General features: G+C 50.7%; 2 protein-coding genes across 4 annotated transcripts in view; both read right to left on the reverse strand.

Moving 5' to 3' along the window:
* On the reverse strand, window positions 1-23036 carry myo18b (myosin XVIIIB). Its single transcript, XM_066689929.1, has 44 exons — window positions 22970-23036; window positions 20775-21112; window positions 16650-16802; window positions 15993-16427; window positions 15701-15761; window positions 15482-15594; window positions 15236-15403; window positions 14447-14639; window positions 14202-14344; window positions 13929-14029; window positions 13543-13606; window positions 13199-13343; window positions 12345-12515; window positions 12027-12117; window positions 11660-11852; window positions 11154-11234; window positions 10765-10885; window positions 9318-9465; window positions 8927-9110; window positions 8665-8836; window positions 8435-8544; window positions 8087-8152; window positions 7873-8001; window positions 7613-7756; window positions 7251-7340; window positions 7016-7135; window positions 6782-6902; window positions 6530-6654; window positions 6219-6373; window positions 5940-6063; window positions 5509-5709; window positions 5247-5357; window positions 4917-5021; window positions 4560-4712; window positions 4247-4360; window positions 4017-4133; window positions 3811-3894; window positions 3564-3701; window positions 3240-3425; window positions 2298-2428; window positions 2011-2052; window positions 1413-1571; window positions 319-1291; window positions 1-177 (listed from the first exon to the last, which is right to left on the reverse strand). Exons 1-44 carry the CDS (start codon window positions 23034-23036, stop codon window positions 169-171), a joined length of 6849 nt encoding a protein of 2282 aa, XP_066546026.1. The 3' UTR covers window positions 1-168.
* grk3 (G protein-coupled receptor kinase 3) overlaps window positions 21882-25723 on the reverse strand; it is a 28843-nt gene continuing 25001 nt past the window's right edge. For all 3 annotated transcript variants that reach the window (XM_066690133.1, XM_066690134.1, XM_066690135.1), the window contains one exon: window positions 21882-25583. In XM_066690133.1, coding sequence (XP_066546230.1) covers window positions 25422-25583 — 162 coding nt within the window. In that variant the 3' untranslated portion in view covers window positions 21882-25421. The remainder of the gene's footprint in view (window positions 25584-25723) is intronic.

A 25723-nucleotide genomic window follows, 5' to 3' on the forward strand; every position in this document is an offset into this window, starting at 1 on the left:
TTCTTTTGCATTCTCTTTATTGTGTATAAACTGACAGTCCTTTAAATCTGTGATTATCTTCTGTGCAATGCTACACATATTCTCTCTCTTCCTCTCCCTCTCTCTGTCTTGTTTCTCTCGCTGTGTCCAGTAGGGCGCACTGCTGGGCTCTGTGAGGTCAATAGTTTGTCAGGGTGACTGGAGAGAGATGGAGAGACCAAGAGGGAAAGAGAGGATGGGAGGAAGGGAGAGAGAGGTCAATGTTAAACTCAGTCAGAATGCAGCATTAGTGTGTGTGTGTGTCAGCGTGCATCTATGAGTGAGTGGACGGGGTCTCACCTCAGGCTCTGCCCTGCGCAGGTACTTCCTCATCACGCTGTTGATGTCCCCCTCGCTGCCCTCTGCCTCCAGCCGCTTGCCCACACGCCCCCCCACCGCACAGCCTTCTTCCGAGTCTGAGTCTGAGAGGGGGGCTGGGGCCCTAGAGGGGGGCAGCTCCCCGAAATGCACACTGAGGGCTCGCCGCGACCCCCCCCTGCCAGCCTCCCCCACCCCGGACAGACTGCTGACGGACTGGGATCGGCGGATCGCGGGGAGGAAGTCTTCCTCGCTCCCCTTCTCACCCGGGTCCTTCTCTGGCAGGTCACCGAGAAGACGCCTGTTACGGAACACCAGAGGCTCTGCCCCCAACTCAGGCAGCTCCTCCCCTTCTCCCGCCCCCAGCAACAGTCTGCGTCTCATTGGCTGGGGAGACCTGGGCAACCTGGGCGACCTGGGTGCTGCCGCCTCCTCCTCCTCAGGGATGGGGGGGTTGGGGCCAGAGAGGCCGCGGTGGCCGGGGGGGGGTGAGGACAGGGAAGAGAGCGAGTCGCAGGAGCCGAAGCGTGCCAGCCTGCCCCCCCCCGGACCCCCCTCAGACAGGGAGCGCAGGCTGGAGGAGCGGGACAGCAGGGGGCTGGGGGGCTTCAGGATGCTGGGGCGGCTTGGGGGGAGGTTGTCCGAGGGGGGTGTGGGGGTGTCCCCCCCCTCACTGGGCGTGGCTCTCCTGCGCAGCACCGAGGCACCGGTGGTCTGGTAGATGGGCAGCCCGAACGCCTCGTCACCACCCTTGCCCCCCCCACCCGCCCCGCCACCCCGCTTCCTGCGCAGCTCCTCCAGGAACTCGGACAGGGCGAGTGAACTGGGTGCCCGCCCGCCCCCTTCGCTGTCTGCCCCCACCTCGCCCTCATGCCCCCTCTCTGCCAGCCGCGGCACACTGAGCGCACTGAGAGACGAGCCCGGGCGGCCCTCCTCTGCATCCCGGGGCAAAGACCTGCAGAGGGCAAGAGGTCAGAGAGTTTCACACTGGTTTCTCTCTCAGTGTTTCTCTCTGTCTATCTCTAGTGTTGTGTGTTCAGTGTATATTGTGGTGTTTTCAGTGTTGTGTGTCTCACCTGAAACTGTAGTTGCTCATGGTGTCGGTAACAGACTGGCGCCCCAGGCTGCTGCCCCCCCAGGATGACCCTCCCCGGCCGCGAGGCACCCCCAGCCACGACCTGATACCCTCACCCACTGCCTCACTGGCCAGGGAGCCCATGCTGGATGCACTGTCACTGTTAAAAAAAACCACTGTCACTGTACTGCAACACACACACAAACACACACAGCCCCCTGACTGACTCACTGACATAAAACAATCAGTGCACTCTAACACAAAGAGATAGCAAGAGCAAGAGAGAGAGAAACACAGAAAGAGAGAGAGAGAAGCAGAGAGATACAGGTCGCAGTGCGCAGGTGACACAGTCAGTGGTTGTAAATCGAAGCTTGTTAATTATTTAACAAGCACTTCATTAGAGGGAGAGAGTTTAATCACTGTTAATCGCTGTGAGAACACAGCCCCCTGACACACTGAGACACCCAGCCTCCTGACACACTGATGCACACACACACACAGAGTGGGAAGTAGAGGGAGAGAATGAAAGATAGAGGGAAGGAGAGAGAGAGAGAGAGAGAGAGAGAGAGAGAGGGGGAGAGGGGGGGAAGATATCTTACAGATCTCTCTTTCTCCCGTAGGAGTCCACTGCTGTCTGTACACTAGAGAGGGAGAGAGGGAGAGTGAGTATGGTGAGGACATACAGACAGACAGACAGATAGAGGGTCAAGACAGTTACACACAGCTGTCCTGGTGTCAGTCAGCATGTCTGAGCGTGTGACGGTGTCAATCAGTCAGTGTGTCCGTCAATGTGTCACCGTGTGAGTGTATTAGTCAGTGTGTCAGTAAACGTGTCAGTGTGAGAGTGTGTCAGACAGTGTGTCAGTGTGAGTGACCCCTGGCCAACCTCTCATCATCACTCTCATCACTGGACTCCTCCTCCAGGGCAGTCTGTAGATCAGCAATGCGCCTGATCGATGTCTCCAGATCAGCTTGTAATGTCTGCCTGACTGCAGTCAGCTCCACCACCTGCATCTCCTGCACAAGATAGACAGAGTGACAGAGGGACACACAGGCAGACAAAGTCAGAGAAACAGAGTAATAGATAAAGACTCCCTTCTTCCAGTGTCTCAATTGTGTTGACTAGACCACATTGCCTCTCTCTTTCTCCCCCTTCCTCTCCTTCCCTCTTTCCCTTTGTCTCTCTCTCTCCCAGCAACATTGTCTCTCCAAGGTTACTGTTACACACACCTGGCATGTCTGTTCCTATTGCCATGACAACCACACCACACTCACAGCTCCCCTTTACACACCTGATGTGTGTGTGTGTGTGTGTTCATTCACTCTGCCTCTCTCTCTCCCTCTGCCATTCTCTATCTTTCTCTCTTGTTCTGTGCTCAGTCCTGGCCTGGAGTCAGTGTGTCTGTCTGTCTGTGCCCCAGTCTAGCTCCACAGATCCCAGCTGCTCCAGGTCTTCCTTCCAATTGCTCTCTCGGTGTTCTAATTGAGCCCTTAACTGAAGGAATAATTTGCCTAATTATACCTGTATTTCTTTTGATCGTTAGCATCTCTTGAAAAGTTGCTGGTTTGAAGATGCTAATTATTTTCTCCAGCACTCTCAGAGCTGAAAACAGAGAGAGATGTCTAATTAATCTAATTAGAACTCAAACACAGACAGAGCTCAGCTGGAACCAAGGAACGGAGGACTGCTGCATAGCTCCGGTGTTACAATATTATCCCTCCCCCCTTGTATGGTGTAACACAATATCTTCTCAACCCCTGTGGTGTTATATAGTGTACCCTCCCCTGGTGTTGCAGTGCAAGCTGTCCCCAGGTGTGTGTATGTTACCAGCTCCACGCAGCGGCGGCCGCTGTCCTGCTCTCTCTGTGCCAGCTCCTCTATCTCTACCCTCATCTCGCTCAGCCTCTGCTGGAGGCAGCGCGCCCTCTCCCGCTGTTCCATCTCTGCCTGTGCCGCCCCCTCCAGCTCCATGCCCATCCGCACCACACTGTCCCGCAGACGTAGAACCAGGGCCTGGCACACACATACACAAACGCACACACAAACGGGCAGAGAGAAAGAGAGGGACAGTAAGAAATACAGTACATACATTGAAAAGGCCAGAGACGCAAAGACACACAAACACACACACAGTCGGTCGGACAGACTGACCTCCAGCCGGTGTATCTGTCCTCTCTGGTACTCCAGTCTGTTCTCCAGGTCCGTGACTCTGGCCTCCTGCCGGCCCACAATGCTGCGCTCCACCATGCTGCCCTGCAGAAACTGCACTCGGTTCACACTCTGCTGAAGCTAGAGAGAGGTGGGGAAAGCACTCAGGGACAACCTGAAACTCCTCTTTACACTGAACAACACGGCCTCCACTCTGCCCCCTTCCTCCACACTGCCCCCCGTGCCTCACCTTCTCCTGCAGACTCTGCCTCTCCTTCTTCACCTCTTCCAGCTCCGCTTGCAGCTCCCGGATCTGAGAGATGTCACTGGAGGACTGGGGACAGACAGACAGACCGACCGTGCATCAGAGACACCCTCAGACAGACAGAAGTTGTCTGTGCAGACGCAGGTGCAGGTGTGCAGGTGTCAGGCGTGTTACCTGTGCAGGTGTGTTACCTGTGCGATCAGGGCCTTGTGTTTCTCCATCAGGCCGCTCAGGTCCTCCTGGTCTTCCTCCAGTCTTTTCAGCAGGTCGGCCTTCTCATGCTGCAGCTGCAACACCTGCTCATCCACCTGAGAGAGAGAGGGAAGGAGAAAGAGGGAGGGGGAGGTAAGAGAGAGTAAATAGCAAACAGTTACAAACACAATAACTGTCTTCCCCTCTCCTCGTCCTCCTGCTCCCTCACCAGGCTCTTGTGTCTGTACAACTGCTCCAGCTCCAGCTGTGTGTTCTCCAGCTCCCGTGCCAGGACACTCTGCACACTGACAGCCTGAGCACATTGCGCCTCACTGTCCTCCAGCTGTGAGAGAGAGAGAGAGAGAGAGCGTTTTCTCTTTACTGTATCTGTAAAGGCTTTGACAAAACTTGTGTAAACGTCTCATGTCAATAAAGCTCACAGTTAAGTAACACAGTGTCCACAGTACAGTGTAATAGTGTGTGTATCTCCTGGGATTGCAGTCTATTGCAATGTGGGTGCAGTGTGGGTGCAGTGTGGGGACCTGGCAGTGCAGCTTCTCCAGCTCCTCGCGGCTGGCGTGCTGTCCGGCCGTGTCCACTGTGGACAGCAGAAGCTGTGCATCTGCCAGCAGGGCGTGGGAGCGCTTCAGGTCCCGACGCAGCCGCTTCTCCACGTCAAAATCACGATGACCGATCTGAGAAAGGGAGGGAGCGACAGAGAGAATCACTGCAGAGCCCAGCCTCACTGTGGGAGAGAGCTGCACAAGCCAGCCTGTTATAATACAGGGCAGGTATTACAGCAGCACACAGGACACTGTCCAGTCCAGTCAGTACCTGCTCACATTGTCCAATCCAGGCAGCATGTCAATGGTCAGTGGTCAGTGGTCAGTGGTCAGTACCTGCTCACACAGCGTGGCGATCAGTCCCTCCAGGTCGTGTTTCTCGTGCAGGACCATCTGCTTCTCCTCATACTCCTGCTCCAGCTGCATCTCCAGCTGCCTCAGCTGCCCAGGCAGGGACAAACACACAGACCCACAGATAGGTGGACAAAATGTGTTTAAACTTCCCCTCTTTCTGTCCCTGTCTCCTCCCTGAAACCCCCTCTACTGCCTGCCCCACCCCTTCTCCTGCTTATCCTGCCCCTTCCCTCCCACCCCACCCCACCCCTTAATCACTATCTCTCTCTCTCAATTTCAGTTCAATTAAATTCTCTCTCTCTGTCTCTGTACCCGTCTCTGTGAGGCTCTCTGCACGTCCTCCAGCTCCTCTTCCTTGTCCTCCAGTTCCTTCTGGTGGATCTGCTTCATTCTCTCCATCTCCATCTCACAGCGAAGACGCAGCTATGGGTGGGTGGGAGAGGGAGGGACAGCAGTGTCTCAGTCACTCAGTGTCTCTCAGTGTGTGAGATTATCAGTGTCTGGGGTTGGGGTACAGTATAATGCAATACAATGCAGTACAATGTTAGGGTAATGTAAATGTGTGTGTCAGTACCTGCTCCTGGTGCTGGGTGCTGTTGGTCAGTGTGCTGATCTCCTGGCTCAGCTCCGCATCGCGGATCTCCAGCTCTCTGACCCTCTGACTCAGCACAGGGGCAGAGCTTGGCGCCAAGGCAGCTGGGCCAGACAGGTCAGTCACACGGGCACTGAGCTCCACCCGCTCCGCCTCCAGCCTAGCCACTGCCAGCTGAGACTCCTGAGAGAGAGAGAGATTTTGTCCTGTAATATATTCTATTTAATAAAACACTGTGATATTTTTATTTCCCTCCGAATATAATGCAAAGTTTAATTGCTTTGGCAACACTGCTAATCTGTTAGTCATGCCAATAAAGCACCTTAAAATGTAATTGAAAGGGAGACAATGAGAGAGTGGGGGGAGAGACAGATCATCTGCTGCTCCAGTGGTCCACAGTGCTCCACTCTCACCTTTAGACTTCGCTGCAGTTTGAACAGCTCCCCCCGCACCGCTGTGAGCTCCTGCACCCCCCTCTCCTTCTGAGCACGCTCAATGCTCGCCTCACCCAGCGCCTGCGCCAGCTCTGCATCAAACCTGCAGAGAGAGAGAGAGAGAGAGAGAGAGAGGGAGGGAGGGACAGAAAGCATGGGAAGGGGAGAGCAACTTGATAAACTGCACTTTACACCAGCATTCAATGCAGAGCGACAACAACAGAGACAGACAGGCAAACAGACGGACAGACAGCTGACCTCCTCTGTTTCCTCTCCAGCTCATGACCTCTGACCTGCAAACTGTCAGTCAGCGCACGGGCGTCCTGCAGGTCAGAGGTCACTCGACGGCAACGGCGCCTCAGCACCCCCACACTGCGCTTGGACTCGTCCAGCTGACACTGTAGCTCACTCAGCTGGGCAGTGGCAGGGACAGGGAGAGAGGGACATTGTCTGCAGGTTAACATTATTTTATTTCCACAATAAACAAAAACAAAAAAGTCCAGTGCAGTGCTGGGATGGAGTGGGAGTGGGAGGGGAGGAGAGTGCAGTGCAGGATGGTGCTGTGGTACCTTGGTGTCCAGCTCTCTCCGCGCCTCCTGCTCGCTCTCCAGTCTCTCGTCGCTGTGGCGCAGGCGGCGGCGCAGGAAGTCAATCTCAGTCTGCGCGCAGTCCAGCCGCAGCGTCCACTCGCTCTCTGACACACAAGGACAGAGTCAGGGTCACAGAGTGTGTGTGTGTGTGCGTGTGTGTCCGTGTATGTGTATATGAGTGAGGCAGTGTGCGTCAGTGTGTGTGCGTTTCAGGGGCTCAGTGGGAGGTACCAGTGCCCGCGGTGCCCTCGCTGCCGGCTGCCTCCAGCTCTCGGTTCTTGACTTCCTGCCGCGCCTCTGCCAGCTGCTGCTCCACCTCCTCAAGCCTGTGCTGGGCCTGCTGCAGCCTTGCCTGGGAGAAAGGGAGAGGAGAGGGAGGGGAGAGATTTAATTTAGAGATCCACGGCAACAAACCCTAATGGTCTGGATTGGACTGGACAGGACTGGACTAGGGTGACCTCTGACCTGCAGCTCTACATTGTCTCTGGCCAGTCGCAACCTCTCTGCCCGCTCAGAGTCCAGCGCCTGGCACACCGCGTCGCCACGGAAACGCTCATCACTCAACTCAGAGGTCAGCGCTGTCACCTGGGGAGCAAGGGGAGGGTCACTGTCACACACTGCACAGCACACACACTGTACAATCAGCATATATTAGGACACAGTGTCAGGGTTTTCAGGGTGTATTAGTCTATATCGATACCTTGGTCTCCAGTGCGTCGGCGCTCTGCCTCAACTCATTCCTCTCCCTCTCTGACTTCTGCAGCTTCCTCCTCAGAGCGCTGACCTCCTCCTGCACACACACACACACACACACACATACAGATACAAAGAGATACTCCTGAGTGGAGGTCGTGGGTTCAATCCCAGGTGGGGGATACTGCTGTAGTACCCTTGAGCAAGGTAAAAACCCGGCCATATGGGTAATTGTATGTAGAAATATTGTGACAATTCTAAGTTGCCCTGGATAAGGGTGTCTGCTAAGAAATATAAGGCACCTTATTTATTTTGTGTGTGTGTGTGTGTGTGTGTGTGTGTGTGTGGTGGGAGGGGGGGTCTCTCTACCTCCTTGACTCTGTATCGGTGGTCATCGATGTTGACGTCCAGCAGGGGGCGTACTCTGCACAGCAGCTTCCACCAGCCCCACTGCCGAACGGTATACAGCATGCGCACATTCCTCTGCACACAGCACACGGCCAGCTCCACCACCTGTCAGGGATACAGAGGGGGGGAAAGAAGTGGCAGCCTCATCTTTAGCCCATACAGGTTAACCACTTATTACACAGTCAATGGGAGTAAGGGGTCAAAGGTCAGAGGGGACTGACCTTCATACGACGGTAGCGCTGTCGGGCCAGGTGACCCCAGCAGGCCGCCTGCAGCAGCACCAGCCAATCAGAGACCAGCTTCTCCCTCTGCTCCTCCAATGAGGACAGGACACCTTTTTTCATGAAAACCTGAGGGGGGGGGAAGGGGGGGTTCAGTCAGTGAGTCAGTCAGTGTGTTAGTCATTCAATCAGTGTGTCAGTCAGTCAGTCTTACCCGGCTCTGACCCACAACTATACTTTTCTTCTCCACGTCCAGATCTATCAATAACTCCTCCACTGCCTGAGAAAGAGAGGGACATAGAGGGACCATGGTGAAGGAGAGACCCCAGTACTCTACTCTCTTCTTTCATTCTTTCCCCAGACTGAGAGCATCAGACACAGAAGGGTTTAGAAATGCTTTTGCAGCACTGATGTAACTGAGCTAATAAAGCTTTAATTTGAATTTTGAGACAGACAGACAGAGAGGAAGACACACAAACAAACAAACAAACAAACAAACAAACAGAGGGTGTAATTCCCAATGTTATTCCCAGGGTGTGGCTCTGAGGCCCTGAACCCTGACCTTCCTTTCATCGGGGGTGATGAAGACAGAGCCGTATCTCTTCATCACGGGGGGAGAGAGCGCCTGGAACCGCAGACGAAAATCGCTGAGAGACATATGATCAGGATAACCTGAGAAAGAGAGCATGACAGAGAGGTAAAGGGAGAGATAGAGAATTCTAATATAAATTCAAACTTTCTCCCTCCCTCTCCATCTCCCCCTCCCACCCTCTCTCTCCCTCTCTCTCTCACCTGTTCTGTGCAGTTGCAGTATGTGCAGTGTGTTTGTGGAGCGGAGCTGCGTGCGGAGAGAGGGGATGTCGAAGCCTGCCCCTGCGGCCGCCCCTGCGCCCCCTTCCCCCCGTGCACACACACAGTGCAGGAACACTGGAGAGCAGCGGCGGACCAGGTTAATCAGAGCATCCTGCAGAGGGAGAGAGAGAGGGGGTTAGATAGAGAGAGTGTCAGTTTCTCAGTCAGTCAGTCAGTCAGTCAGTCAGTCAGTCATTCTCACCGCCTGCAGTTTGACAGTGATACAGGCTGACCGTCTCCTTAGGGCTGCCAGTCCCCCACTGAAGGTCTTCCTGACTGTGCCGGCCCTCTGCAGCGATCGCTGGGTCCCCACCTCCAGCCCCCCAAGCCCTCGGCATAGCGGTGGCACTGCAGAGCGAGGGGCAAACAGACTGCGTACTACTGCCCTGAGAGAGAGAGAGGGAGAGATAGAGAGAGGAAAGCAGACAAAAGTACAGAGAGATAGATTACCAGAGACAGGGGTACTGAGAGTTACAGACAGACAGACACATACACAGAGACAGACAGTGACACAGACAGAGACAAAAACACACAGAGACAAAGAGACACAGACAGACAGACATACAGCATCAAAGACACACCGACAGACTCACAGGTTGGAGCCCTGCAGCAGAGCACCGGCACTGAGGGCAGATGGGTTGTTCTGAACAAGACCGAACCAGCCACTCAGGTCGTACCGGACCGGGTCAGATCCCAGCAGATGAGACACTTCACACTGCAGAGGCTGCTCACACTGACGCACTGACAGAAAGACAAGGGGGGTAGTCAGTTATTTAGCCAGTGTGTCAGTGTATCAGTCATTGTGTCAGTGTGTCAGTCAATGTGTTAGTGCAGTGTTTCTCAACCGGTGTTCCATAGGATGGGTGCAGGTGTTCTGTGAAAAAAAATTGCAAATATTACTGCTAACGTTACATTTAAATTAAACCCCCATTCACGTTTGAAATAGTAAACTAAAGTTAGCTAATACAATGTTGCTCATAACTCATACCATTGACAAACATAGGGCTTATAAACCAATAAAACATGTTTTACTAAAAGTTTTAGAACACATATTTTTCCAGTTTTTATTGAAATGTATGCAGTTTAATGTCTCAGGGCAGCAAATCCATGTGCTTCTCTTTAATCCCATGTGTACTCTTCACTGTTGTGAAGCATTCTCTGATTTGAAAAATGTGTTTTTTATACCCCCCCCCCCCCGCATTTATAGAGGGTGTAGTAACACAGTAACTCTGAAATGTACACTATTTTTCAGTTTTTGGTAACCTAAACTTTTTTTAACCTCTAGCAGTTTACCGCTTACCTTTGTATCCAGTTATTCATTGGATTTGAACTTCTTAAATTTCAATAAAAACTGGAAAAATGGGGTGTTCTAAAACTTTTGACCAGTAGTTTATATATGGATGTTTACCGTTTTAAAGACAGTGGTTTCAGTTTTGAGCATTCTGACATGATTTTTCTTGGCTTTTATATTGCCTAGTTAGCAAAATAAGATTAAACTATTTTTTTATTTGAATTCATACTTTGATTAATAATTTAATATGAATACAATGCTATATTAGCTTAACTAAGTTGTTTTATAGTGTTTTTTCCTTGATTTGAATAGGAATGTATTGCAATGTTTAAGATTGTCACTTGTTACATTTTAGTCCAAGTCTTTAGTCAAAAACATGGATACATTGTTCCAAAAATCCAGTCTTAAACCTCAATTTGTTTCAGACTGGCCATTGCAACTGCACTGAAGTTTATAATGGTAGCCCTATTTTGTATTTTTGTCAGTAATGATTTGTCTGTTGGGAATGCATGGTGCACTGATTGCCTATGTAAAATTAGCAACATAAAATCAATACAATCTGTGATTAAACTATAGTTTTAAGATTATATTATGTGATAATTCCAAGAAACTGAGTGTGCCTTCCTAAAAAAACCTAAAAAAGGTTGAGAACCTCTGTGTTAGTGTATCAGTCATTGTGACAGTGTATCAGTCAGTGTGTCATTTTGTCAGTGTGTGGGTCAGTGTGTCTGTTAGCCAGTGGGTCAGACCTGTTTCAGGATAGTGGGCACACACTCTGTCCAGTACAATGGCCTCAGTGGATCCGGGGGTCAACACTTCCTCATCCAGCACCCACAGCAGTCCCCGCGCAGCGCCCTCCGCTGACCGCACCTGTGAGAGGGACATTGATGAGCACTCGTGCTGCATGACCTGTACCTACCTGCATGTGTCACTGTGCTGTGTTGTTATCTGCAATGTGTTGTGTTGTGTTATATGTTGTGTATCTGTTGTGTGTTGTGGTTTAACTGATAATTAGTTTTTTAGCTGCAGTACAACTAATTAGAAATTCAGGAGAGGGAGAGAGAAGAAGAGAGGGAGGGTCGGAGAAGGAGATGTAGTGGGAGGGAGGGAAAGAGAGAGAGAGAGACGGGGGGGGTACCTGCAGGGCTGCCTGGTCAATGGCTGAGACCACCTGGGATGGGCTGGACTCTGGAACCTCGAAGTCCACACTGACCCCCTCCTGCAGGACATTGTTATCATCATTAGTGTGCTCTATTTCAGGATCATTAAATTATTATTATTATTATTTACTGCAAACCAGCTTAATTAATTCATCCTAAATCACGCGTTGCTGGTTCAGCTCCTTAGAAAGCAGAGACCGTTTCAATAGCCGAGTCGCAGAGCTGTATCTTTCATACATCATATCACTGTTATATCACTATATTTTCAAATACACACATATTTCCAATCGTTTATTATGTATCATTTGTAGTTTGAATAACCAGAGGTAGAGTACACCAAACAACACAATACCACAGGCTACCACAGTACACTACACAACATTGTTTTCTAACCATAGCACACCACTCTACATTTATTGTTTTTACCACGATACTTCGCCCTACACTTTACTCCAATCTCTCCCCAGTGCTCCCAGTGACTGACCTGCTTGTATCTGTGCAGGGCTTCAGTGAAAGTGTGCTGGTGGCAGAGCTCCAGCAGTCTCTCCTGTAGGTAGTTGTGGCACAGCTCGGCCAGCCCGCCTGCCCGCTCCTCCCCACTGTGACGAGGGTTCTGGAAACCTGGGGTATCCACCAGCGTGATGGAGGCCAGGGTCAGCTGCTCTGAGCACAACGATCTGGGCAGGCCAACACAGGAAAGACCCAGGTTTCAGACAGGGAGTACTGGGCTCAAATGAGCACACACTGATACTGGTACACACATACTGAATCTGACACACACTAACAAACACACACTAGGAGTAAAACACACACACACTCACACATACACATACACACACACACTCAGGTACCTGTTGATGAGAGAGACTACAGTGCAGAAGAGCTCTTCATACAGGCCTGCAGCCATCCCCTCCACACACTGCGCTGCGGAGATCCGGGGTCCTGCGACACAACATAACACTGTGTTACACAAAACACAGCACAATATCACACCACCACCCTTCCACACACTGCACTGCAGAGAGCCGGGGGCCTTACAACAAAACACAAGACTGCATAACAACAAAACAGCACAACACAACACCCCCTCACTCAGACACAGACATACAACAGTGAATCGGACACACACAGGCACACAACACCCACACACAGACCCCCCCGTGGCTGACCAGTGTCGCTGGGTGTGTCGCAGTGGCGCTCCCTGGCGCCCCCAGTGGCTTGCTGCAGCAGGTGCAGGAGGTGGTGCTTGAAGACAGCGGTGGAGAGCTCCTCGCCGTCACAGCCCAGAGCCCCCGCACAGCACTGAGCACTGTCCCAGCGCAGGAACTGACGCCGGCCCACTGAGAGAGGGGGTGCAGAAGTGAGTGAGTGAGTGAGTGACAGATTCTCTACAGACACCGATACACTGATACAAACGGACTGATTCACTGATTCATGCTTTTACATTATAAGTTAATAGATCATGTGATGGGGTGTCTGTTATTGTATAAGAGATGTCATCTCATGCTGTATGGGCAAGAGGACCACAAAGCAGAGCTGAGCACCTCGGGCTGCACCACAAACTGTACGAAACAACACCTATACCGTAAGAGACACCATTCATAAAACCTATTAACTTATTATAAATCATACATGTCAGGATTAGACAAACAGATATCTTTATTTTATGTTATTTTAGTTTATCAATCAACCCCCTTTCTCTCCACCTAAAAATTGTTCAGTCCAGGATCCACTGTAACTGACCTGCATGGTAAAAACGTAATAAAACTATTAAAAACAAATGGACATCCTGTGAAACTGGCACCACTCGGAATAGGAATGTTTGGAAATGTTGCTCTGTGATTGGCTGGTTTCACATGTGTGTCACAATAATACACCGACACACTGGTAAACTAACAATAATACGCCGATACACTGACGCAAAGTGCCTGACTGACACACTAACATACTCTGACACAGTTACAAACTATATGACTGACTGACTGCTACCCCCCCCCCCTCGTCCAGAGTGGTTCAGTCCCACCTTTGCAGGCCCCTGCTACTCCCAAATGGTATATCCCAGCGAGCACGTGCCAGATTGCTCGCTGCTCATTGGCTGAGAAGCCCAGCATTTCCATGGCAGCCAGTAGCCTGCCAAATGCTGCGGAGGCCTTCTGCTTCTCCTCCATCTGATAAAGAGAGAGAGGGAAAGAGAGAGGGGTGAGAGTTGATACAATATTATCAAAATGACAAAAGAACAATGAAACAAACTCAACAGAGATCACCCCCCCCACACACACACTAACGATCGTCTCCTCTCCACAAGCCAATTACATCAAATAGACCAATTAAGAGCTCATTAGCGCCCCCTTCCCCCACCTCACTCACCTTCACTGGAGGGGAGATTCCAAATAGGTTGTCCTCCACCAGCTGATGTAACTGCAGCTCTGTCCTGAGAGAGAGAGAGAGGGATACAGATGAAGAAGGAAGGGTAGAAGAGGAGACTGGAGGGAACAGAGAGATGGCAAAAAGGAGGAAGAAAGAGAGAGACTAGAGACATAAGGAGTAAATACAGGTATCTTCTGCCCTCTAGTGGTAACAATAGACACTTACAAGAAGAATCACCACAGCGCTTCACTCACTGTTAATTGCGAACTCCCACTCTCCCCTTCTACCTCTCTTTCCCTGACCTCCTTCTCCCTCTGGATGACTCCTTATCCCTCATTCTCTCTCTCTCTCTCTCTCTCTCTCTCTCTCTCTCTCTCTCTCAGTACCTCAGCTCCGGGTTCAGTCCCCCCAGCATCTCTCTGAAGACAAGGAAGCTGCTCTCTCCCTCCGGCCGGCAGCTCAGTCTCCAGCGCTCCAGTAACATGGTCTGAGAGAGAGAGAGAGATAGAGAGCAGGGGATGGGAGAGAGGGAGAGACAGGAAGAAAGAAAGAGAGAGAGGGAGGCGAGTGAGAGATGGGGTGGAGACAGGGAGAGATCAGTCAGTCAAAGTGCCAGTGTGTCATTGTGTCATGATGTCAGAGTGTCAATATGTAGGTACCTGCAGGTGGGCACCAGCCACCTTGCCCCTGTGGCTGTAGTCAAGGGAGATCACAGTGGAGACACGGGAGGAGGCGGGGCTGTGACGTGAGCTCACACTCCCAAATGACCGGAGCACCGTGAACACAGCCTGCAGCTTCTCCCCTGGGACACAACACACAATACACACACAATACAGTCACACACATCACACTGCAAACACAGTGTCATCAGAGCCCCCGCTCCCTCCCTCTCCATCTCTCTCACCAGTCACAATGCCCTCAGTGCCCGCCTGCTGCAGCAGCTCCAGAGCGATGGCCTGGCAACAGGAGGTCTTGCCCGCCCCACTGCGTCCCACTGTCACCACGGCCCTGTCCTTGCGCTGCCGCAGCACCCCGGCCCACAGCCTACCACACAGTGCCCGCAGTACCGCCCCCTGCTCACCGCCTCCCGCCAGGCCCTGCAGACACAGGGGGAGAGGGGGAGAGAGATGCAAGGGAAGAGTGGAAGAACAGAAGAGAAGGAGAGAAGGGAGAGAGGGGAATGGGAGAGAGAGGAGTGACAGCAGCCCCAGTTTACATTTTGAAAGTTATTGTTTTCATATTGGGTTTTCATGGGTCTGTAAATTATTGAATAACTGCACCTCTTGCTCACTCCTGCAGCTGAAACTGACTCTAGAGACTTCTGCCCCGGCACTCTCCATGTGTCCACACAGACAGGCAAATACCCACATCACTGCAAAAAGTCTTATCAAGTATATTTATATTGTTTCCATGCTAAAAAATCTAACCATCCTTAAAATAAAATACATTTCCTTAACAAGCAAGATAATAACACTTGTTTCTAAGAAAATATGCCTTGAATATGTTGTATTTTGTCTTGTTCCATTGGCAGATTTATTCACTTATTTCAAGCAAATTTCAAGCAAAAATTTAGCATGGGAACAAGATAAATATACTTGATAAGACTTGTATTTTTTGCAGTGCACATCTACATGCATAGTGCGTGTGTGTGTGTGCGCATGTGAAAGAGATTGTGTGTTGGAGAGTGTGTTACCTTGCCCAGGAGGGCAGAAGGAGGGCGCAGGGCAATAGCGTGGGGGCCAGTCAGGGTGAGGTGATGCTGGGCCAGACTGCGGGCGGTCAGCGTGTGGACTACAGTGGCCTCGTTTACACTGGACAGTCCACTCAGCTCCTCCAGCAATGACTGCTCCGGGGGGTTCACCTGGACACACACAGACAATGGTCAGTCATTTTGGGTCTGTATGTGTGCTTGTCAGCGTGCAGGTGTAGTCAGACTCACCCTCTCAATCTCGTCCTCCTGGACGTCCAGCAGAGCACCGGTGCTGTCCAGTCTGACCCTCACTGTCCCCTCAGGCAGCTCAGGGGTCCCCACGTCCGGCTTCAGCTGCATAGCTGCACCCCAAAAATACCCTATCACTCACTGACACACTGCGCCCCCAAACACATACTGACACACCTCTCTCCTCTCCCACTCTCTCTCTCTTTCTCTCAGACTCACCCATAGTGAATCCGTCCTTGTGCACATACCACACGGGTCCTGCCTCATACCACACATCCCTCTGAGAGAGAGGGAGAGAGGGAGGGAGCGAGGGAGACAGAAGGAGAGAGAGGGAGAGAGGGACAGTCATCATTACAGCGTGGGTGTATGAATCAGAGACATCAGACTGTCAGACATCAGTAATATCTGTGATTCAGAACAAACACCAGTAATCACCCCACCATCACCCGCCCCCCAGAATTCTCGCCCTCCCTCTCTCCCACTCTCCTCCTCCCTCCTCCTTATCTCTCACCTGCTCCACATTACTGCACTCTGCCGTCTGTCCCTCTGGCTCCTGCCTCTCCTCCTTCTGTCCTCCTGTCTTCTCCTCTCTCTCACTCTCCTCTTCTGCACTTCTCCCCTCTTCCCTCTCTCCCCCATGCCTCCCCCCACGCCTGTCTCCCTTCTTTGTCTCCGTGGTTACAGGGGCCACATCCTGTTTGCCGGGGGGAGTGGCTTCCTGTTTGGGCTGTTCCATTGATTGGCCAGATCCCCCTCCTGGCTCCGGTGACATCAGCCTCCGGGACGGTTTCTTGGCAACTCCCACATTCTGGAGATGGCCCTCTCCACTGCCGTGAACACCGTTGACCAATAGCTGGGCTGGATGTGACATCTCCGGCTCTGGGGACGTGGCCTCCTCTGGGGGCAGCAGGAAGGGCAGGACCAGGTTGTCACTGAGCTTGCTGGGCTGCGGCCAATCAGAGCAGAGCTGAGTCACATCTCTTCCTGCGTCGTGTTGTTGCGACGCTCTGGCTCTCAGCTCTGTTGTGTAGACTTGTGGCTGTATGGTTGTGTAGCAGTGCTGTGTGGTTGTGGGTTGTGCAGTTATGTAGTAGTGCTGTCGTGCGGATGTGTAGCAGTGCTGTTGTGCGGATGTGTAGCAGTGCTGTCGTGTAACCGGCAGCCTCACCACTCTCTCCTCTCGGGGCTCCGGGTCACGACTGCGCGCCTCTCTGGCCTCCTGCTCTGTCTGTCGCACCAGCTGCTTCAGGAAGCCCCCTGGCACGGCTGTTGTGGGGGGAGGTGGTTCTGCCTGGGGGGGGGGCTTCTTCTCCTCCTGGATCTGCTCACACACACACACACAACACAACACAGTAAGACTCACAACACAGCACAGCACATTCAGACACACGTGGACACACACAATACAGCAGTCAGGCACACAGGGACACAAAGTAAAATAAGGCTCACAGACAGACAGACAGAGGTACAGACAGAAATGGACAGATGAGGGACAAATGAGGGACAGAGATGGACAGGCAGAGGGACGTACTGAAAGTCAGAGACATGGACAGGGACGGACTGACAGACAGACGGACAGACGAGGGACAGACAGGCGGACAGAGTTGCATGCAGCAGCAAGTACGCAACTGGTACACAGCTGACAGAGTAACAGTGTCTGTCTGTCTTCTTTGTTCGTCTCTGAGTGAGTATAAATGTTTGTGTGTGCTTGTCTATCTGTGTGTCTGTATGTGTGTGTGTCTGTGTTCTTATAAAATCTGTCAATACAATTTCCAACTCCAATATCTTTGCCTGGTTTCGCCTCCACAGCACTGAACACGATTACAGATGCCCAGCCCTGTGAGACACAGCCTACTGGACCACAACTCTGTGGCAGGAGATCGCAGGGAAGAAACTTTGCACAAAGACTGTACTGTGTGGTAATGGGGGGTGGGGTGATGCACAGAGACTGAGACACAGAGGGGGACAGCGTGATGGACATGACATGGAAAATATGTCCGGTGGTCAGTGTTCAGTGTGAGTGATGGACATGGTGAGTTTGTGGTGTCAGCGTTTTGCCGGCCCTCTCTCTGTGAGGCAGACAGACAGACAGAGAGGTTGACAGATAGACAGACAGGTACACACTACACACAGCTACACAACACTACACCTCCCTTCTGCTCCCAGAGGGCCAAGCGAGAGGATAGCGCCATGGCTGCCTGCGGGGTCAGGGGTCAGGGGTCAGCCCGGGGGAGGGGGGTCCTGGCAGGTAACTGTGAGCAGTCAGGAAAGAGAGGACGGGGGGGGGGTCTGCAATGATGGAGGAGGGACAGGGGAGAGAAGGAAGGAAGGAGAGGGGGAGGGAAACAGTATAGATGGAGAGTGAGAGACGGGAGGGTGGCGGTAAGAAGGCAGTGATTACACAGCGGTGTGTCCGTCAGTCAGGGCCAGGGCAGGTGGACAGATGATGGACTGGGCAGGACTGGACTAGACTGGGCTGGGCTTGAACTGGGCCGACCCTTGCCCCGACCTGGAAGTGAGTGCTGGGGGTAGCCGGACAGGTGAGATGGACAAGGTGAGGATGAGGATGGACAGTAGGGATGAACAGACAGTGGGGACAAGTTGACAGCAGGGATGGAAGATTCTACAAATTTCACAGTCAAACCTGAAACTAAATTGATCCAACTCTTACAAAAAAACAAAAAACTGAAATAAACTGTTTGTGGAGATCCAGTATAGTGCCCAACAGCACAGACAAACAACTCCTGAATACAGCTTAGAGAAATGCCACAAAGAATGATGTTCACTGAATGCATTTATTTTATATAGGTAGTGTTAAGAAGTAGACAAATTCTTTCAAGGTACAAAGCCACTATAACGACAAGTCATGTGTGCTGTACTGCTGTACAGAACGCTGTGCACCGGAGAACAAGGATATAATCCCAGCTCTACAATGAAAAGCTGGGATTGAAAATACCCGATGATCCTTTGTCTGCTTGTGACAGTACTTTCTGTATGATATATGATTGGATATGTATTATTTTGGTGGTAGTATAAAGGCTGATATCAGTGAGAGGTTGTAATCCAAGTAGTAATAGTACAGTTTAGGTTAGGAGGCATGTGCATCAGTAATAGTGTGTAAAAGTAAGTAGGTTAGTAGCTGTAGTATAATAGCACGCGTGTTAATGTTCATGATGGTATGTCAGTTACTATAAGTATATGTGAGTAATAGTATTATTTATGTTATATTTATTATCATTATTAATCATACAATCTAAATAGCCCCGAGAGTAATTATGCTGTTTTTACATCATAACCCAGACCATGGGCCAAATACAAGGCTATGACAATTCTGTCCCTGTAGTGTGAAGTACTGTGATAAAAACATGGTTAAATATAGTAATATATAATATTGTATGAAGTAGAATGGTAAATATGTTAAAATCATGGTACAAAACTGGTAAAATAGTGGTTAAATATGATGTGCAGTGTGGTGTAGCATGGTAAAATACAGTAAAGTATTGTATACACACAAACACAGACCTTATGGGCTATCTGGTCCCATATAACATGCCATTGCCCTGTACGAGTCTAATATACACTAATGACTGACACACTAATACATAGTAGCCTATACATGCACTACTGTCCTAAACTCTACACTGCAATGTCACCACGTCTGAGGTACAGATACATAACTTACACAGCAGCATGGATACTAACCCACTGGCTATTGTCTCTATTGATCAATTTTTGTTCAGAGCCCCGGCGCCGGGCTGGATGTAAACCTCCTTAATCCATTCATTTTGATTTGCGCGATGCTGGTTTAGCTCATTAGAAAGCAGAGACACAGAGATGTCTCCCTTTTTAAATATACCACTCAAATTGTCACAAGCAGACAAGGACAGACTGCCTCACAACACACGTCTTGCACATGTGGTGAAGACATTGCACACCTGGTCTATAAATACTGTACACATTGCACACCTGGTCTAAATATTATAACTACACACTAGGCTAGTGCCACTCTGTTGCTGAGATTCCCTGCACAGTGAAGGCGCTGCAGTTTAGCTTAGAGCAATGACCGCAGGGTGACCAGGCACTGCAGGGTGTGCTCAGAGCTGTAACGGCAGGGTGACCTGGCCTCCTGGAATCCTGCTGCTGTCTACTGCGCTCCAGCTGTGCCCAGGGGACCCCAGACAAGCCGCGCGATTGGCTGAGACAGTTTTCAGCCGTCTGTTCATTAGCTGTACAGAGACAGCAGTGACCTCATCCCTTTGGACAGTGCAGGATGACAGAATCTCCACCAATCAGGACCAGCGCCACTGACTCACGCTGCACACGAGCTTTGGAAGGTCTATCGTGTCCATGAGAACTACTCTGTCTTTCTGTCTGTGGCCTCCGTTTTAGTGCATGGATTCTTACCTATACAGAACTTCATCTGCATGTTTAGTTGTGAAGTGACCTCTGCAAATGATTGATTATCGGTCTATCGATTGATCTCCACGTGTCTACTCTGTATGGTATAAACACAGTTAAGTGTGCACAGGAATCCCCATTCCCTGTCCCACACACAGACACAATCGCACCCCACCCCCACACCCTATATGTCAGCTTGACAAAGATCTTGCAGTTGTGTTGAGTTGTGCGTCTCCAACACACACTGGTCACTGTCCTCTTCCTGTTCCCCACAGGCAGCCCCTGTCCTGCTGTCAGCACTGCAGACTACACTAAAGCAGTTGGACTAGAATCTAAGTAAACTAAATCAAGTCAAGACTTTGTGTGTGTGTATATATATATATATATATATATATGTACACACACTATAATTATCTTCAGATAATGTATTCTCACCAGTGCACACCTCTGCAAGGTTCATTAGTGTGTGTAATCAATAGAGAACTGAGTCACCAACTACAATACCACCACCTCCAGCACATTGCGTCTGTGGATCCAGAATTCTGGGATTAAAAATTCCACAACCAAAGATGTGCGAGAGAGATACGGAGAAAGGGAGAGGTGGCCTACTCCAGTATCGGAGTGCATAAAAAACCACTCAGCAGTCTAATCGCTCAGTCTCTGTCACTCAGCCAATCGATAATTAAAATGAAAAACAAATCTTCATTACTGACGCCCGCTCTGCACAGGCCAGGGCAAGGGAATGCTTTTCAAACATATTGCAAACAACCAGAGGCACTTCACTCCGGTTAAAAATAACATCAAAACCACACACCCTCTGCCCTGGCTCTGTAGTCCATCTCTGGGCCTCCAGTCCCAAAATATTCTCACTTTTCCTTTAGTCTACCCTTCTTACCTTGTCTGGGAAGTCCTGGGAAATCAGCCACTGGGACACACTTATAAACCCTGTGGATTTCACGCTCTCTCCTTTCCTTCGGTCTCTTACTTGTTTCTTCCTTCTTCTGCTTTGTTCTGAGGCGTGAAGAGGCCGAAGCTCTGTCCCGGTCTCTCCAGGACGGACGGACAGACAGACGCAAAAACAAGACGCGCTCGTGAACACAGAGTGAGACGGGAACAGTGTGGGGCAGTGGGACGTACAGAAATAGTATGTCTGACCCCCTCTCTTCTCTCCCTCACTCACACAGTATCCCCCCTCCCAATCCTTCTCTCTCCCAGCGCTGATAAGGGAGGCAGCTGGGTTAACACAAGACTAGAGCTATTAATAACTAGCCTGCACTAGAGCTGCACTGCCCAGTAAGGCAACACCTGTCTGTCTGTCTCTCTGCTGGGGATCAACGGGAGAGACCAAGAGAAGGAGGGAGGGACAAGGAGAGGTAAAGATTGGGCGAGAGAGATGGACAGAGAAAAAGAGGGGGGTAGATAGAAAAAGAGAGCGAGAGAGAGAGACTGAGGCTGGACACTGGGAGACAGGGGAATTGAGCTTAAACTAGAAACAGACAGATAGACCTCCCTTACCAAGATGGCGGACACCCAAAGTGGATACAGCCTATAGGGTGGGGGTGGGCGGGTTTGGAAGCGAGACAGGAGACGGTACAGAAACACTATGATATAAATACACTACACCCCCGCCCCCTTGGAACTCTAGAGCACTGAGACCCATCCTCCGCCAATCAGAGAGCAGTAGCTGAAATCCACACATTCCAAGCCTAGCAACAGTCTCCAGGGGGCTGGCTGTCAGCTGCCATCACCAAAATTGACAGGCCCAGCTGGGAGTGAAGAGGGCGGGGCTTGCTGTCCAATGTAAAACCAGAGAGAGAAAAGAGAGTGAGTCAGTCAGTCGGTCAGTGTGTGCTTCAGTCAGTCAGTCTCAGTATGTCAGTTGGTGAGTCAGAGAGACAGAGGAGGACAGAGGGATAACAAAAGAGAAAAAGTGACACAGATGGAGAGACAGTGACTGACAGACAGACACACACAGACAGAGAGACAGACGGACAGAGGCAGGTCGACACAAAAGGGGCTTTTATTGGAAGTGATTCTGTTGGCGAGAGAATTTCAGCCAGAACACTGACAGACTGACTGACCGATACACTGACTGACTGACACCCGCGACGCAGATCTCCAAAAAACAGATTAAAAACCCTAATTAAAATAAAACAAGATTAAAAAAAACAAAAAAAAACAGTAATATTTAATAATAACCAGAATTATAATCAGAATTATAATCATAACCCCAAGGACAGTAGTATTTGCTTGCTTGTGGCACATCACAAATAATTTGTTTGACAAAATGTAAACTGTTTTAACAGAGTCTGTGGTCATACACCACCCCCACCAGGTGGGCAGAGAACCAGGCTGGTGGGTGTGAGGAGGAAGGGGGGAGCAGCTCCCGGACAGACAATAAATAGGACAGCAAGAGCAGAGCCACTGAAAAGCCCCCCCCCACCCCACCTGCTTAACAGCATCATCTTAAGGTTATGTACAAGAACCATCTATCGCCTTCTCTCTACTCCTTCCTCATACTCGTTTATTCAATATCATTGTGGTTTTAGTTTAAAGCCAACCCCCCACCCCCCCACGGCTCACTCCTACACATACTTTCCTTTTTGATTTTTGTTTTATTACTTATTTTTTTAAATCATTCTATCTTTACATATATATTTATTTATATATACTGTATATATAAATATTTGTACAATACACGGAAAACTGAAATCCTGTGTGATCGCGTGATTGAGTCTTTAATACCGATATGAGAGATATTTTTAAATTAAAATAACATCAGTGGCAGCATTCTTGAGCAAGGTGAGTAAATCCTGTGCAGGTGGAGAGACGGTCAGACAGCCGACAGCACAGAGACACTGGTCTGGAGAGGGCAGGGGGCACTCAGTGTTGGTCGTGGTGTATTCAGGGAGGGGGTGCAGTGCTGTAAAGAGGTGTGCTCGTGTAGCAGCTGTGAGATGTAACAATCGGAGTTCTATGGAGGAGCGCCCAGCCCACTGTGATCCCTGCAGAGTGACTGAGTAAGTGTGCGATTGTGTGTCCGTGTGTGAGAATGTGTGTATGTTGGAGCACAGACAGCCCCTCCCTCACAGACCAGCACCAAGACCTGACCCCCCTCACACTTCAGTTTGAGAGAGAAAAACACAGCCACGGCCATGCCCTCCCCATCACACTAGCTCACTCACACACACTCACTCACTCACTCTCACACATGCACTCACTCACATAAATGGATTTCCATACCTAATAAAAAAAAAAAAAAATCAACAGGTAAAATGAAAATAAATTAATATAAACGCACAGCTGAAATAGATTTCTTTACTCTAAAGCTTCTCTCTCTTGCTCACTTTCTTTGTATTGGATTTTTAATTAATTTACACCCAAAAAATCACAGCGCAAATTAAACCGAACAAAATCAACAATTAAAAAAAATAAAATCATGAAATAAAAACTCAATGTTCTGTGGAGTGAGGGAGCAGCCCAGCGAGACCCTGCGGCCCCCCGTCCCCACAGCTCCCGCCTTCTCTCCCTCTTTCCTAAATGTTACAGACGATGCTTGGTGGGATTGAGAGATCAGAATTAAACAAAGCAGGCCAGTTATTTCCTCAGCACAATCCCATCCCCGCCACCACCTAAACCCAGTGTGTCAGCACTCGCAGGCCACAGCACCACCCACTGGCTGCCACTGACTGTACAGGACAGCACATCCCTGGTCAGCAGTATCCAGTCAGCACTTACAGTATCTTACAGTGCAGTATGGTATACTATAGTACAGCACAGCAAAACTCTGGTTCTGGTGCAGCTCGTCCACAGCCAGACTTGGAGCACTGGGAAAAACACACTGGGATCCCACCTTCACCACATCAGCTCTGAGCATTGGGCTCCCACAGACCTTGGCTCTCTCTACAGGAGTCTACAGACATGCACTGTTCTCTTGTGGAAAAATGAGGAACATTCCTCCTGCATTCGTGGAACAACAGACCACTCTGACACTCTGTCTCTGTAGGTTCCTGTGCTGCTCTGTGAAGTCATGAAATTGATAAGACAGCCCCCCTCGCCCCCCACAACCTCCACCCCCGCCCTCCCTTCTCGATACACCGCACCCCCCAGCTCCAGCCCCAAGACAGACAGTCAAACAGTTACCCATATATACAGACACTGCAGGATATAGATGCACAGAGATTTATGTACAGAACACCCCCCACCCACCACCCACCGAACCCCTACCCTCTGACACGGATGTCCATGGAGGTCAGGTGACCAGGAAGGTGTAATGACAATTGACAACAGTCAGTCAGTGTCCCCAGCACTGTCCCATCCCCTGTAGCAGGGGGTGCTGGCTCCACTCAGCACAGGTACTGATATCACCTTTTGGGTTGTTTCTTCTCCAAGTTTCGTTTTGCAAAATAAAAAATAAAGTAACAATGAATCGAAGAAGATCAAGAACAACGTAATCTGAAGAGCGTGGACATCCACAGGCGAGGTTTTTAAAAATGTTTTTATTGTCTCTTTTTCCATAAAATGCTCCTGCTCCTCCTGTGGTCTGTGCTCTCGTCTCCTCTCTCCGGGAATCTGTCCAGGGGTGTGGGGCGGCCCGGGGGAGCGGGACTGGGACAGTCGTTAAAAGTTTGTTGGCACTTCAGCACATTGAGGAGGGAGGCAGGAGAGAGGGCGGGGGAGCAGGCCCTCCCATCGACTCCAGACAAACCTCCAGCAGCAGACAGATCTCCTCCTGCCCCCCCACCTCTTTAATCCTTCCCTTAAAAAAAAAAATGCATACATTCTAGCAGAATGGGGAAACGTCTGCAGCAACCTCCTGACCAGCCACCCACCCCCAACTGCAGCGATCAACACCGGGAACAAACAGGAAAAACTCGTTAGGTGCTCCTGCTGTCCACCTCCCACACAGGCCAGCTCTGAACCAGACCAGTAGGGACCCAGTCCGTCCAACACAGGCCCAGGAGACAGCCAAGGGTTCGGGTAGGGCCTGCAGCCCAGGAGAGGGGTCTGGACATAGGGAGGGGTCTAGGGATGCTCAGCCAGGGCTGGGGAGGTGGGAATTTCCACACATGCTTAACCAGGGTTCAGGGTGTGTGTGTGTGTGTGTGTGTGTGTGTGTGTGTGTGTGTGTGTGGTTGTGTCCATTTGTGTGTCTGCAGACTCAGTGACACCCCCATGTCAGTCAGTCACTCAGTGTCTGGCAGGGCTGTGTGCCATTCTGTGCTCTGTGAAGGGAGGAGAGGATAAGAGGAGGAGGCTGTGCAATGGAGGCAGGGGCAGCACTGCTCTCTCCCTCTCTCTTTCTTTCAGTCTCAGGAGGAAACAGATCACAGGAACTGACCAGTGCCAAGGTGTGTGTGTGTGTGTGTGTGTGTGTGTGTGTGCACATGTCGGGGCAGAGACAGACAGACGCTCGGCTCCACGGCTGTGATATGTGGCGGCCAGTGAAGAATGGAGAGTGGAGGGGCGAGAGTGTGTGACCAGGACAGACTGGAGAGGGATAGAGTGAGTGACTGAGGGAGGGAGGGAGAAGGGGGGGTGTCTACAGCCCATTGCTGTTGCGGTGGGCAAGGGGGGGTTTGGTCAGCTCCACCACGGCGGTACGGCTCTTGCCGATGACCTTGGGTGCCCGGCGCAGGAGCCTCTGCGCCTCAGTGAAAGCCTCCAGGAGCTCTTTCTTCCACTGGACAAACTCTGGGTCACTCTGAGAGATGGACAGGGAGAAATAAATAGTTAGTAATACTCCTTGGGCTGGGGAAGGTGTTCTGCAGTCTCCACAACCCCCGGACACTGGCTTTCCTTACAGAGTACAGTGTCCTGGAGTCACACTGGCATCCTCCAAAA

Source organism: Amia ocellicauda, chromosome 17 (assembly GCF_036373705.1).
Source record: "Amia ocellicauda isolate fAmiCal2 chromosome 17, fAmiCal2.hap1, whole genome shotgun sequence".
Lineage (NCBI taxonomy): Eukaryota > Metazoa > Chordata > Actinopteri > Amiiformes > Amiidae > Amia > Amia ocellicauda.